This window comes from Gymnodraco acuticeps, unplaced genomic scaffold, assembly GCF_902827175.1.
Source record: "Gymnodraco acuticeps unplaced genomic scaffold, fGymAcu1.1, whole genome shotgun sequence".
Classification (NCBI taxonomy): Eukaryota; Metazoa; Chordata; class Actinopteri; order Perciformes; family Bathydraconidae; genus Gymnodraco; species Gymnodraco acuticeps.
The window spans coordinates 1,488,688-1,503,206 of NW_022992289.1; the positions used below are offsets into that span (position 1 = coordinate 1,488,688).

Here is a 14,519-nt window from a genome sequence, read left to right on the forward strand (position 1 = left end):
CGGACCGCGGTCCGGACCCAGACGCCGACCTATACAGCGTGGGAGGCGGGGCCTCGTTCATTCCTATGAGAGTTGCTCATTAGCGCATGATGATAAAATGGCCCAACTTCTGAAAGAGTGAAACGTATGGTGAAACGTCACAGATTACCCGGCATGCCTGAGAAGTACCCGTATGTGCACTCATAGCGCATGCTATGAAACTTTAACCAAAATGCTCGTTCACATCAAGCATATCAAGATGCTGATTAGACAGCATGATTATTGCACAGGTGTGCCTTAGGCTGGCCACAATAAAAGGCCACTCTGAAACGTGCACTTTTGCTTTATTGGGAAAATCAGCATCTTGATATGCCACACCTGTGAGGTGGGATGGATTATCTCGGCAAAGGGGAAGTGCTCACTATCACAGATTCTTTCAGATTTGTGAACAATATTTGAGAGAAATGGTTATTTTGTGTATATAGAAAATGTTTTAGATCTTTGAGTTCATCTCATGAAAAATGGGAGCAAAAACAAAAGTGTTGCATTTATATTTTTGTTCAGTGTAGCTTGCATTGTTATGGATCTAAAGTTAGCAAAAGCTAACTTTCATAACACAGCTTTTCTTTACTTCTCACTTAACACAATAAAGAAACAGACCATATAGTACAGCACAAACAACACAAATGATCAATACTTACATATATTTTCACTTGTATTATAATAATTGAAATGCTGGTTCTTCTGGGGGTGTTCTATCCACGCTCAGCTACCGCACCGCAGCTGCCTGCACTGTACAATCGCTGGAGAACTGGGCTGTCACTCAAAAACTGAGTAGCCAATGGGGACGCACCCCTGAAAGTCCCGCCCACCTGGGAGGTTTGTGTCAGAATCTCAAACAAAAAATGAGGGAGCGCAAAAGAGAAAGCTGCAGCGAGAGCAAAAGTCTGATCATTGAGAAAGAAGAAACAAGAACTGCAAACAAAAAAAGGATTACATGATTACACAAATGATTTGTTTGCAACTTATAGTTTTATTTTTGAAATGTTTTCTTTTAAACTCATAGTTTCGCTTTATTCTGAGAAAGTGTTGCTTTATCTTTATGATACAAAACTAACTAACTAAACTAAGTAAGGTCAACCTGACTTCAAGTTGCTCATTGACCCAGTGGAATGTTTTTTGTATGTATTCCAGTGAGTCATTTAGCAGTAGTCCTATGGAGCTATTTCAGGGTCATAAGTTTTGATCATTCAAAAAAATACAATTTATTTGAAAGTTGAAATTTTTATCCTTGAAAAATACAATGATGTATTCAAAATAAAAATAAGTATTTTAAATCATTTTTCAGGTTGAATATTATTTTGTATTTTGTACAGTCCTACACCAGAAAATCTTCCATCAAAAATATTTCTAAAAACCTTGATTTAAAGGTGGGGTAGGTAAGTTTGAGAAACTGGCTCGAGATACACTTTTTGTTATATTCCATGGAATGCTCTTAACATCCCGATAGCAATGAATGAAGTGCTTTGACAAAAAAATCAATAAAAAAAATGTCATCTGTGGAAGCCGTAGTAGCCTACTGTAAAAAGCACGACCAATCATTTTAATACTTTTTTTTTAAATAACTGCATGGCCTACCTGCCTGTCAGCCTTCCATCTGTGAACAAACGTGCCTCGTGCCCTCATTGGTCATGTGCGCGTTCGTGTGTGTTGGAGGAGGGGCTCTGTAAGGAAGTGGCAGATTTTTTCCGGCTGTGTATTTTCAAATTCGAGCGCACTCAAACTGGTTTCTCCAAAATTACCTACCCCACCACATTACTGACTCTACTATGCACAACAAAGTCCCTCAGAGTGTCACCAGGGGGAGGTATAATCTAAATTATCTCACAGTTCTCTGAGTGCCTGACTGACACCACACATACGGGTTCATAAAACAGCAGCCAAATGGAGCACCAATGGGAATGCCTGTGTAAGACTATAAAGAGCGAGCCCATGGGAAAACGTAATGGTCCATTATAATCTAAACCTGGCCTCCGTCGCTGAAAAGCTACAGTCCCAAAAGACGAGCTAACTATAGGATCCCTAACTATAGGATCACTGAGGAATGTGGGAATCTTACAGAGCTGCAGCTGTCTGCTTTATACACTAATGTAAAGATGGTTTACCATAATACAAACTATAGTGTTATACTTCTTACGCTGATCTACTGGTAAACTCTCTGATTCTAACACTAAGATACCAAGTCATGCTAATGCTAATAAAGCTAATCATTTTTTATCTTTTTTAACACTGGCAGAGTGGCAGTGATATCAATGGTACAGTGTGATTTAACACACATAAAAAAACAATTTCAGCAAACCACAGCAGGCAACACATGTTCTAAAATAAACTTAAATATATACAATATAATTTTGCATGTAATACGTTACAAATAAAAATGTATATAACACAGCAGGTATTATGTTTTTCATGTTTGCTTAGCTTTAGTGTGTTAGCATGCTAAGATATGCAAATTAGCTACTGGTAATTTAGCATTGAAAACTGTAAACTAAAATCTTGAATGTGGGTAATAGAGAGGATTTTAAAAGTGTTGACGCAAAGGAAACAGATTTGGAAGAATAGTTTGACATTTTGGTAAATATAGTTACATAAGAATATCACCTAATGGTTAGTAGCTATTTAGCTTAGCATAACATAAAGACTGGAAACAGGAAAATAGCCTGACTGCCCACAGGTATCATATTCCACCCCTATCAGCACCTCTAAAAGCTCACAATTTAACATTGAATTTGTTAATTCTGTAATGAAACCGCACAATAAAACAAAAATTCCTTTAAGGAAGCATCATATGCTGGACACTGCAGTGACTTCCTCTTTGCTGCTCCACATCAAAACCACTTGTTATTGATTCATAGAAACAGAGTAGTGCTCCCCATGACGAATTAACTGAACTTTATGAGCAAAATGGGTAAAGTTCCCCTTTCAACCCCGTGGATAACAGGAGATTAGTAACACTTACAACACAGGAAAGAGTCAAAGCAGGTCAGAGGATAAAAATGTGTTGAAATAAAAGAGCCAATCCCACAAAGTCACTTCTCTTGTTACTGTGACGCACATCTGTTTGCGATTGAGACTCTTGGCTTGGAAAGATATGTGGGAATATACATAAACCTCGGTACTGGAGGAATGGCGGGCCTTTCCACATCTGTGTGTCTATTTTAATGTATGTTTTTAGCTTAACACTTTGTTGCTATTCAAGTGTGCTTGTTGTTACACACTTGAGTCTCAGATATGTTGATAGCGACACATCCGCTTTAGGAATGGAAAGAAGATGCTGTGTTTCTTTCTATGGCCTCTCTCATTTGGAAACTGTATCAAGCTATTGCTGATGAACAGGGCCGCCCCTGGCTAACTATATGATGAGGCCCTCTGTGTCGCGAGCGTTGACCCGGGGGGGGGGACAGTCTGCGTGATCTGCCTGCTGATGAATTATGCTCTTTGTTCTTTCTCTGGGTCAAAGTGGGAAGGCCAAGAATTCATTTAGTCATCTAAAGAGATTAGGAAGGCCTCGCATCACACGACTTCTCGCTGTACACAACAGAAGCAAAGCTTACTGGGAGATGGTGTAAAACAGACGGAAGCAGACTCTTGCCGTTATTATATAGAAACAACATTGTTCCCTCGGACAGTCAAGAGATAACCTGGTAGTCTTGTGGCAATAACATTTCCACTTCAGCAGCATTGGAATAATGTTTATACTCACAATAAGATACAGATAGTGTTATTTAAAATGTTTTTTCGATGCCAGTCCTGATATGCTATATGATCCGTAACCCAGAATGTAAAAAAAGAAACCACAAAGACTATTTAAAATATCCAACATATATATAGTAGGCTATAGTATATGGTGAAACAAAAAGATACATTACAGTATCCATGTTTCTATGGCAGAGGATACAACCATTCCTTGAACAAAAGAAACTCCATGTTATGTTATTGTGTCAGAGCTGGGCGTTGTTGCTGTCTCTTCTCCAGGCCATAGATTTATGGACAACTTGAATGTGTGTACTGTGGTTTCACTCCGCCCAGCGCTGACTCCGCCCATTACTCAATCCTCCTCACAGTCTCTGGTGCCGGAGACACATTACGGCCCCTGAAGGCAGCTCTGGGGTCTGCAGAGAGCGGGAGGGCATCTGGCAGCGAAGGGAGGAGGTGAGGAAAGAGTGTGGTGAGAGATAAAGTAAACAGGGACATATAAATAGTGTGCATTGAGCAGATGCTGATTTATACTCTGTTTACTTTCAGTTCAAACAACCAAAGTTAATTCATGTATATCACTTGTGAGTTCTGTCTGTTCTTACCGTTCTTTGTGCATCTTTGTCATTTTTGGCCATTGAGAGCAATGCAGAGAACCTAAAGTTTAGTGGAACTAAAACAACATTCGGAAACGTTGTTTGACAACATTTGCGGCCAATTCCCAAGTAAATGCTGAGGTATTTCACTGAAAATATGAAATAATTGACCTGCCTGTGGTGCTTACTAATCACAAGCAAGGGGTTGCCAACAACAATGGGGTTAATCCTCCGAGCACTGTGAATATTCGCACCAAATTGTAGGTCAATCACACAACTTTATAACATGTTCGGCAAAAACACAAACCACACTTTCATCTGTTTAACATGTGGTTTATTGAAACAATAGATGATGTTCTCCTACAACACTGATGTGGTATGCACAATTGAAACACGAACAGTGGAATATAAAAAAGCTACGAATATAACACTAACCACTTCTAGAGAGAGAGAAGCATCCATTTTAGTAACTTTCTCTGAGTATTTATTACAGCAGTACAAAACCAATAGACCCAATTGACATACATGAGTTGGGTGTTTATAGATGAGTAGATATTTTTGATCCAACAGACGTTTAAAAGGCATTAAAAAAACATACTTTAATTACTTTAAACACCACGTCTTCCATGTTTTCTTTCCACATATATTCGAACCATTGATTGTAGCCTGCAGATACACCGAGACAGAATTGGTGTAAAAATTACAAGAACTATACAATCTGATCAGCTGGTCTTCCTCCTTTTTGGAAAACAACACCAATTGAAAAACAGAAATGAAACTTTCTTTAAAGTCTTGGATTTTAAATTGTATGGCTTTCAATAAAGATTGGTAGTAACTTTTGATCAAATTGATTACAAGCTTAGGCAGAGCACCAACTTACTGTATACATCATGCAAAGAAATCTAACAAAAACACAATAATAAGCCGCCAATTTCTTTGGTATTTATTCATTTGTCATCACAGACTATGTTTACATGCACAGTATTTGGCCGTTACAGTAGCATGTATTATTTTTAACATTCTTGTCTGTGAGATCATTTTTATAGCTTACTCCAGAACATCCACATGAAATACTGTATTGGGCAATTACTTGCAATTCAAATGCAATTACATTCAGGTCTCTCAAAAAAGAGAGTCAAGCAAGGTTTGACATTTATGAACAGAAAGCCTTGGTATGTTATGATAAGGGAATATTGTTGTATTTGTAAACATAGCCATTGAATTCCTCTTTTCTCTTTCTCTCTATGGTCCTAAGCAGTATACTTCACTCAAAATTAAATGTGGCAGGTTTGCACAGGCAAAGTCTTGGTAAAAATAACACAAGATCTGGTTTGATTGCCTAGGTATATTTTTGATATCTCTAAAAAATAAATGTCACTTTCACATTATCTCTACATCCTGGGTCTAACATTACACAGGTGCTTTGGGCAACTTCAACTTCTCCAGAAATATAGTGAAATAAAATCCTTTTATTTTAAATTCCATCACCAAATAATGTCAAACCAGACTGCAATTCTGTAAAAAACTACACCAGTTATGGTATAACTCTACACTCTTCTGCATCTAGTGTGAGAATCGGATGCCATTATACAAACAGATCAGAGTTGCAGTGATTACACTTGCACATGCTTGCAGCACTGTATTTGACATTTGGCCTTTGAAAACCTGCCATATTCAATTTTATTTGGTGCATACTGCCAGCTTAAAACCCTTTCACTTCCCTTCAAGCATTCACAAACACCAGGCGGGAAGAGTAGATCAGGTCGACCAGGTAAAGGACGAAGTTGACCGCCGTGAGCACAGACACGGCCATGTTCTTATCCCACACACACAAACCCTGCGCGTTGCTGCAGTTGCTGGGCCTATTTTTCGTCCCTCCATTCTTGGGGTCGAAGTTGAAGATGGGCCAGATGATAGTCGCCGACAGATAGAGGACCACAGCCAGCAGGGCGTAGGAGGACAGGAAGCGTGCGAAGGGGAAGGGAAGGCAGCCGGTGCACTCGCCTATGCAGAGCAGGATGATGATCGCCGACAGGATGAAGCAGATGCAGTAGACCGACATGCAGTACTTGAGTGCGTCGTGACGGTCGTAAGTCACGGGGTCGCTGACGAAGACGAAGATGATGCAGGCCACAAAGGTCTCGCAGACTTTCAGGAGGCCTGGAGCGGTCGCCATGTAGCCGGCAACTTCTCCCGGACGCGCCTTGCTCATGCTCACCTCGCTGATGTAGGCGATGGTGGCCAGGCAGGAGAAGACGGTCGACACGATGCGGTAGTCGCGGGTTTGGCTTTGGCCAACGGAGCCCTTGAGATAATAGAGAGGGAAGAGGATGGAGGCGGACAGGCAGAACAGGGCGGCGTAGCAGGCGAAGGTGATGGGGAAGTTCTTCCAGGACACAGGGGCTCTGGTCTGCAGGCCGAAGAGCTCCACCAGGATGACGAGGAGGGACCCGGCGAAACCGAAGGCCCAGCAGAAGATGCACCAGTCCCCGGTACCGTGGGAGAGCTGGCCGCCATGCACGGCCACAGAGAAGGCCACGCAGGAAAAGATCACGGCGGCCAGCCGTGTCCAAAAGATGGGGCTGGAGTGGAGAACTACAGCCATGATGTGGTAGGTGATGCGAGAAGATGAAATTGTTCCTGAGAGAGGAGTCTCGTCCTATAGGGAATCACTTCCTCGGATTTCAGCCACCCAGAGAAGGCAGAGAAACTGTAAGACGAAAAGAAATTGAAAAATAATTAGTAAGCAAGACTTTAGAGTTGCCATTACATTTTAAGTCCCCTTTTATCATGTTTGGGTAGTGCATGTAAATGGGTTGCAAAGGCTAAAATCCCAAAAGGAGTTTCTCTCCCACACACTGCCTGAAACGCCTCCATTGGATTCCTATGTGTACTTCCATAACATAGTGACATCATTATGTAACACTTGCGCTTCTATTGGCCAGCGCTCCAACATATTGTACGTGATAGGATAAGGGGCGGGACATCTTTTGGCGGTTGACCAATCCCAACAGAGCTGGCCAGCTAACCAATCAGAGCAGACTGAGCTCTGGTTTCAGACCAAGCCGCAAACTCTGGGGAACAGCCGGGACGCCAATACGGAAGTGCCACACACTGCAGTTCATACATGGGCCGCTAGGGACTGGCTGCAGAAAGGAGCAATTTCCATAGACCCCCATGTTAAAATGCCCAACTTTACAGCAGAAAAAAACATGTTTCTACCCATGGATGCAATAAATATTATTATCGATATAGTTAGATTCCACCTTCATGATTATGAATCTGTGAGTGGATTGTTTTCTAACACGACCCTTTTATTTATATTAGGTCTTAAAGTGTTTGCATAAATTAGGGCGTGGTCACTTTGATGGACACGTACATGCCTCACTGTCAGCTAACAGCAACTTGTCCACTCTGCTAGGCTACAACCATAGAGGCTACAACGTTAGTACTGTACTTGACCCTTTAGCTTTAGCCGTGTTCGTGGTGATTGTGCCTTTTAGGGAATATTGTTACAAATACCAGACAATTAAAATGTCGTGCTGTGCGCTTGAATGTACTAACAGAACTTCCAAGAAGTCTAAAATTATAATATTATACATGTTAACCCCGTTCGCAGGTGTTTGTGTGCTTGGTAGCTTAGCTTGTTACTTATTAGCCAGCTAAGGACGTAACCCTTTATGCATACATATACATTTTAGTTTATGATTCAGCCTTGGGTAAGACTTTTATAGTCTATGGCTATGACGCCCATAATGCTAAACGGGAGCAAATGTTAATAGGGGACCCAATTATCCCAGTGGTGGCCGCCGGAGCTAACGGAGCCGCAGGGGGCTAGCTCCAGCCGGCGTCCCGGAGCTAGCCCACTGCGGCTCCGTTAGGTCCGGGCAGTGGAGTCCGTCTTTTCTCAACGTGTGAATGACAAGCATTAAGAATCACAAAATATAGCTAATTCTCTTGCAGATTGTCTCATTTGATTATGAATGTAACGTTTATATAGGGGAACTACACTGTTAGCAGTAACTTGGTATGCATGCATTTCATGTTAGCTTAGCTTCTTAGCCTGAGCTAGCTCTGTTTACTTCCAGTTCGGAGGCAGCAGGTCCCGCCTCGGCTCCGCCTCTTTGCCCTTATTTGGAGCAGGCGGGATTAGACTCTGACGTCACAGTCGAGCCGTTAGTGGCCGACTCCGCCTACTAAGGGCTTCACGGCAACTCTGCAGAATTCTATGGGTGACGTCACGGACACTACGTCCATTTATATATACAGTCTATGTTTCAGACGTGGGTGAAAAAAGAGCCCGTTTTGAACATTAAAGTAACAGAAGAGGCACAAAATACAAATATGAACTTGAAAATTAGCATAATATGTCCTATCTCAGAGTCTCAAGGTGCTGAAATAGTAATACAATACCAGAAAGTCAAAACAAAGGGATGTTAATATTAAACACGCACATATGCAGATCACAATACAATTCACTAACAATTACCATATTTAAACATTAAAGGTGGGGTAGGTAAGTTTGAGAAACCGGCTCGAGATACACTTTTTGTTATATTCCATGGAATGCTCTTAACATCCCGAAAGCAATGAATATATTGTGCTTTGACAAAAAATCCATAACAAACGTCATCTCTGGAAGCCGTAGTACTGTAAAAAGCACGACCAATCATCTGAGCCGGCCCGGCTAAAATAACTGGATGGCCTACCTGCCTGTCAGCCTTCCATCTGTGCACAAACTTATCTCGTGCCCTCATTGGTCATGTGCGCGTTCGTGTGTGTTGGAGGAGGGGCTCTGTAAGGAAGTGGCAGATTTGTTCCGGCTGTGTATTTTCAAATTCTAGCGCACTCGAGCTGGTTTCTCCAGAATGACCTACCCCACCTTTAACCAGAGACCACGAAAGTCTGTTTTGCAGATCTCTAGATACATACAACCACATGACGGTCATTTTTTCTACAACACACAGTGCTGTTATTGTATTTTCATGAATGGTTAAAACAACAAGTGAAAGCATGAAAACGCAATTTAAAGCCACAGATAATGACTGCACTGTTGTCACAGTCGTATTTACCATCTGCTGAACACTCCCTCTCTTCTTCTGTGGTGCTTTCTGCCTCCTATCAGACTGCTTTCTCACAGCATTCCTGCGCTGAGTGCACACTGTTTCTCTCTCGGACATTCCTCCATGCTCATGTCCTCTGACGGGCGTGGCGTTGCAGCCTTCACCGACCCCGCAGTGTGAGTCTGTCATCGAGCTCTAAACATGGCCCTCATCACTTATTCCACTCCCAGGATCTACTCTGCACACACATCTGAAAATCCTAACAAGGCTTACAATCTGGTGCAGCTGGGGTGTTAAAATAAGGCTTAAAGCATATTTTTACAGCTCACAAATGTATTTATCAATTGTTTCAATATGCAGTATTTTATTCCACTGTGCAGTATTTCATTTGACTATTTAGTTGATCTTATTCTAATTTACATCAATATAATTGAGTTATTTCTGCATGTACTTGCACATTCGTCAACCTTGTCTTGCACCATACTATTTCCCTTTATATTTTGACTCTAATTGTTATTGTTTTATGTTTTATGTATGTTATTGTTGCATTGTTGGATGAGACTGGGACCTCAGATTTTCATTCCTAAACCTTTAATTCTGTTTTTTATTTAAATACATGTTCTACATTTTTAAAGCCTTGGAAAGATATCCCTATACGAGAGCCTGCATGGGTTTTAAAGGAAATTAAACAAATTCTGCTAAACCTGAAACATTTTTAGTTATTTCCAAAGACTTTTGGCTGTTTTTCTGCACTATTTGAAGTGGGCGTAGCTCATTTGTAAAGTTTTATTTCAACATTTTTAGTTTCAATGAGATAAAGACACCATGTTTTCAGGGGCTTAAAGATATCTCAATACTTCACCGCTAACTGTAACTAATAGAGTTTTTTCTTTACAGTAAGTTCCTTCCTTCCTTCCTTCCTTCAACTGTCTTGTCAAGTTCTTCTTTAGTTAGTGATTTATTACACTTCCTGAATTATTTTTAACCAACGAGCATGTCTTAAATGAGTTAAAGTGCACCGATCATGCTATTAAGGCATATATTATGGGTCTCAGATATGTAAAAATATATTAAAACATGTCTATGATGTGTTTTGCTCAAAATACAAACAGATCATGCATTTTAGACATAGATTTTAGACATCCCTCAAACCCCTCTGTTTCAGACCTGTTAGAGAAACGGGAAAAAAAGAGGAGGCGGAGCTAATGCCTAATGCGAATTCTACCGGAGATAAAGTTAAATTCTGCTGTGATAAAACGCCATCCTGTTTTTCTGAAACAGTATGGAGCTCAAATGCTTTTTCTCTTGCGGGTTTACCACAAGGTGAGTTCCTTTTTTTATTTCCTGCTTTTTAAACACATGTGCTCTCTAGGACAGGTTAGCTCTGAGTGTTAGCGAGGCTTGCTAATGTAAACAAAGACGTCCAAAACACATCAGGCATTGTTTCTGATAGCAACTCTCTGTGGGTCCACCATCCGAAAGTACGTCATATCGGCAGCAAATCTGTATCCGCTCGTTGTACCTGTTGTCACTGTTTGTCACTGGCTGCTTCTCAGGTCGACTATTTTAATTTCCTCGCTCCTCGGTCTCACCGGAAGTTGATTTGCCTGCGCCATCTTGAGTACCGTCCCATGGCTCTTATTTCTGCCGGAGGACCGAGGAGCGAGGACAGTCACTACCCGATCTAAAGCTTGATTGTTGCTTAACATGTTTTGCTTTTCTTTATATTTCAGGATGAACTCAATACTAGTAAAAGTTTTTTTTCTACTTGCTTCACAGAAAGTCTTAAGGCAAGCTTTTGAGGCTTTCAGAAAAACACTATTTCCACACACAAAAAGAGAGAAGATGGACATTTTCCCCGTGCAGAAACCCTCCTCCATTGACTGTCTTTCCTCCCATCTCTCCCAACACCCATCACCCACTTGGCTCCTCGAGTGCTGCATTCCCTGTTCCCAGTTTACACAGAGAGATGGTTATAAACACGGGGAAAGGGCCTGTTTACATTAGTCCCATTAGACAGCTATAAAATGGTCGAGGCTGGGGAGGCAAAAACCTGAACTGGTGGTGAGGTATGAATAGAAAGGCTAGAACAGAAAGTGTAAGAAATGGAAAAAGAGACCCCTGAAACTCCTGCAGGATGACTCACTTGGAGCCAAGAGGGAGGGGAAGGAGGGGAGTAAAAAGAGGGAGAAACACGGGGGAAGCCCTGTGTCTCAGGCCACAGAAGGACACACAGTTCAAACACAGTGATGGAGTGGAATAGCAGGAAAGTGAGTCACCACCCGGCCCCTCTCTTTCACTACTTCTTCCCCTCCTCCCTTTATTCTTGTTTTCCAACTTACTGATGCTTTCCAGATGTGCTGCAGTCTGGCTGCTGTTGAACAACGGCTAACTTTGTCGCATTTGCCAAGTTCTTTCTTTCCTTCCCTCTCTTTCCCTTCCCTCCTCATAGTCTCATTTGAGCGGCTACTCCCTCTCTTTTCCATCAGTTGTCCTCTCCCTCTCTCCCAGCTCAATACTCCCACTCCAGCTTTAAAGTCAGGGTACAAATTACGCTTCATGTAAACCACTCAAAATAAACGTATGCTGAGGGGTCGTAATGGAAAAATCAATCCTGCCGCCATTGCTGCTCATGGAATCAAGTTAGGAAAGAAATAAGGGAGGAAAATGGCAAACAAAAAAAGAGAGAAAAGATACAAAAGCATAGTGTCGAAAAATGTATTTTTGTGGCACAGCATGGAAAACACGACAGCATCCCACAAGCACTTCTCAAAGTGGAGGAGGGGCTGCAAATAGGCTCACACATCAGGACAGCAAACAGGATGTGAGAGCATCAGGCTCCTCTGCACAGTCACTTTTCAAACTGACAGCAGGGGAGGGACACATACACACACATGCACACACACACACACACACATACACACACACACTCACGCACACACATACACACACTCACATACACACACTCACACATACACACACTCACATACACACACACACACACACACACACACACACACACACACACACACACACACACACACACACACACACACACAAAGGTAGATGTTCAGGAAACAAGCTTTTCTCGGGTAGTGAGGTCATGTGCGCAGCTTGTTTGGTTGTCATGACACAACATCACTAACTTCATTTCCCCCGTAATCCACTTACAGGAGACCCGAGGATCGAAGCACAAGATTAGTTCTGTTAGCAAACTACGCCATTGTGTGTGTAATAGATTCGTATTAGTGTCTGTTGTGTGTTTTCGAGAGGTTCTTCCCAAATATACCTTTACATTTGACCTTTCTTAAACTAAAAATAACCAAAGTATTGAGCTTTTCCCCCAGATTTCCCTTCAGATGAGATGAAAGAATCACAAGACAAAGCTTAAAAAGATACTTAATCTCTCTAACCACACACTGATTATTTAAGGTCACCACCTTCTATTTGACCAACCAACCTATTCAACGAAAAATAAAAACTTGGATAAAGTTCTGCATTGAAATGAAGAATAACACGTAAGTTATTGGTGAGAATCTAAATCAGCGTCTTCAATACAATTCAGACAGAGAAAGAGTAAAAGTGAGTGTGATAGCTGTGTTTTTGGCGCCTCCAGAGGTTCATTCATCGACGGTGAAGGTGGGTGTGCCTCCTGCCGCACCCTTCTCCCACCACCACACACACACACACACACACACACACACACACACACACACACACACACACACACACACACACACACACACACACACACACACACACACACACACACACAGTCACACACACACACACAGTCACACACACACACACACACCACACGCTGCACTCAAGTAGTAAAGTAGTAAACACAGTGTGTGGAGAAATTTGAATCTTATCTTCAGGAAACTGGGCTGAAAATACTTTTTGGAACAATAAAAAAAAAAGTGTATTCTTTGCCAAAAGTCTATAAGTCTCTCACCACACACACACACACACACACACACACACACACACACACACACACACACACACACACACACACACACACACACACACACACACACACACACACACACACACACACACACACACACACACACACACATACCGCACTACATTAAACACAGTAATACAAACTTACAATAAACACAGAAATACATGTTGATCAATTCGATTTTTATCTTCAGGAAAGTGCTGAAAATACTTTTTGGAACATTTTCGAAAACATTATTTCTTTGTCTCTCGGCACAACATGAGTAGACCTATAGTAGTGAGGCACATTTCAAAAAAATAATTCAATAACAAGAAATAAAAGGTTGTTCTTATATCACTGTGAAAAACATGCATGTAAATATACACACCCTAGATTGTATCAGATTTTTCCCATTGCAGGTAAGCAAGATGCAACAAGTAGCAGCTGAAGTATTTTCCTGCACATGCTCTCAGTATCAGCCTCATATAAACACATTTTCTTGCTGCACAAATCACCACATTAAGTTCTAGGAGTTATAATAAAAGTTTGATTTGAGAGTTGGTTACCTTTCAGATAGTGTGCTGCGTATGGTCTCCTTCACATCCAGAGCAGAGAGAGGCAGAGTGAGACTCCTCAGTGTTGAGCAGCACTCTGAGCTGCAGCGGCCCGCCCACAAAACCAAATTAGGCATCACATGTCTGCACCGTTATTCACATCTGTCTGAACTCTTCCTCCTCCTCGTCCTCTTCATCACTGGCTGTTCAACACACCCAATGCAGTGCAGCAGAAGTTTAACCTCCTATACAATTACACTAGTTGACTTTTCAGAGGCTGGCAGCATCGTAAAAAGCAACACATCCAAAGTTAAATTCATGTTTTATTCATTAAACAAATCACTTTTGGTTGTAAGAAGAGGGTGTTTTTAACCAGTAAATATTCTCAATGTTGACCCCTGTCATTGAAAGTAAAGGTTAACTTTATTGATTTGTTTAATTACATGCAGTGGCGGTTCTACGGGGTGGCACGGGGTGGCAGCTGCCTTGCCACTAGTTGCCACCCTAAATGTAGGCAATTGATTTATTAATAATATTGTTTTAAATGTTGGTGACATTTCTCCATAGTTCGTGTAAAACGTTTTACTCAACAGTTTAGAATCAACTCCCACGCTTTGTT

The 14,519-nt window shown here is 41.5% G+C and overlaps 1 protein-coding gene across 2 annotated transcripts; it reads right to left on the reverse strand.

Annotated features, from left to right (window-relative positions):
* Nucleotides 1-4,648: 4,648 nt before the first annotated feature.
* si:dkeyp-66d1.7 (myeloid-associated differentiation marker homolog) lies at nucleotides 4,649-14,034 on the reverse strand. Of its 2 annotated transcripts, none has more exons than XM_034207823.1 (2): nucleotides 13,913-14,034; nucleotides 4,649-7,041 (listed from the first exon to the last, which is right to left on the reverse strand). In XM_034207823.1, exon 2 carries the CDS (start codon nucleotides 6,934-6,936, stop codon nucleotides 6,055-6,057), a length of 882 nt encoding a protein of 293 aa, XP_034063714.1. In that variant the 5' UTR covers nucleotides 6,937-7,041; nucleotides 13,913-14,034; the 3' UTR covers nucleotides 4,649-6,054. The 2 variants fall into 2 exon arrangements, with proteins under 2 accessions (XP_034063714.1, XP_034063715.1); XM_034207824.1 differs by lacking the exon at nucleotides 13,913-14,034 and adding an exon at nucleotides 10,917-10,975.
* Between the last annotated feature and the right edge of the window lie 485 nt (nucleotides 14,035-14,519).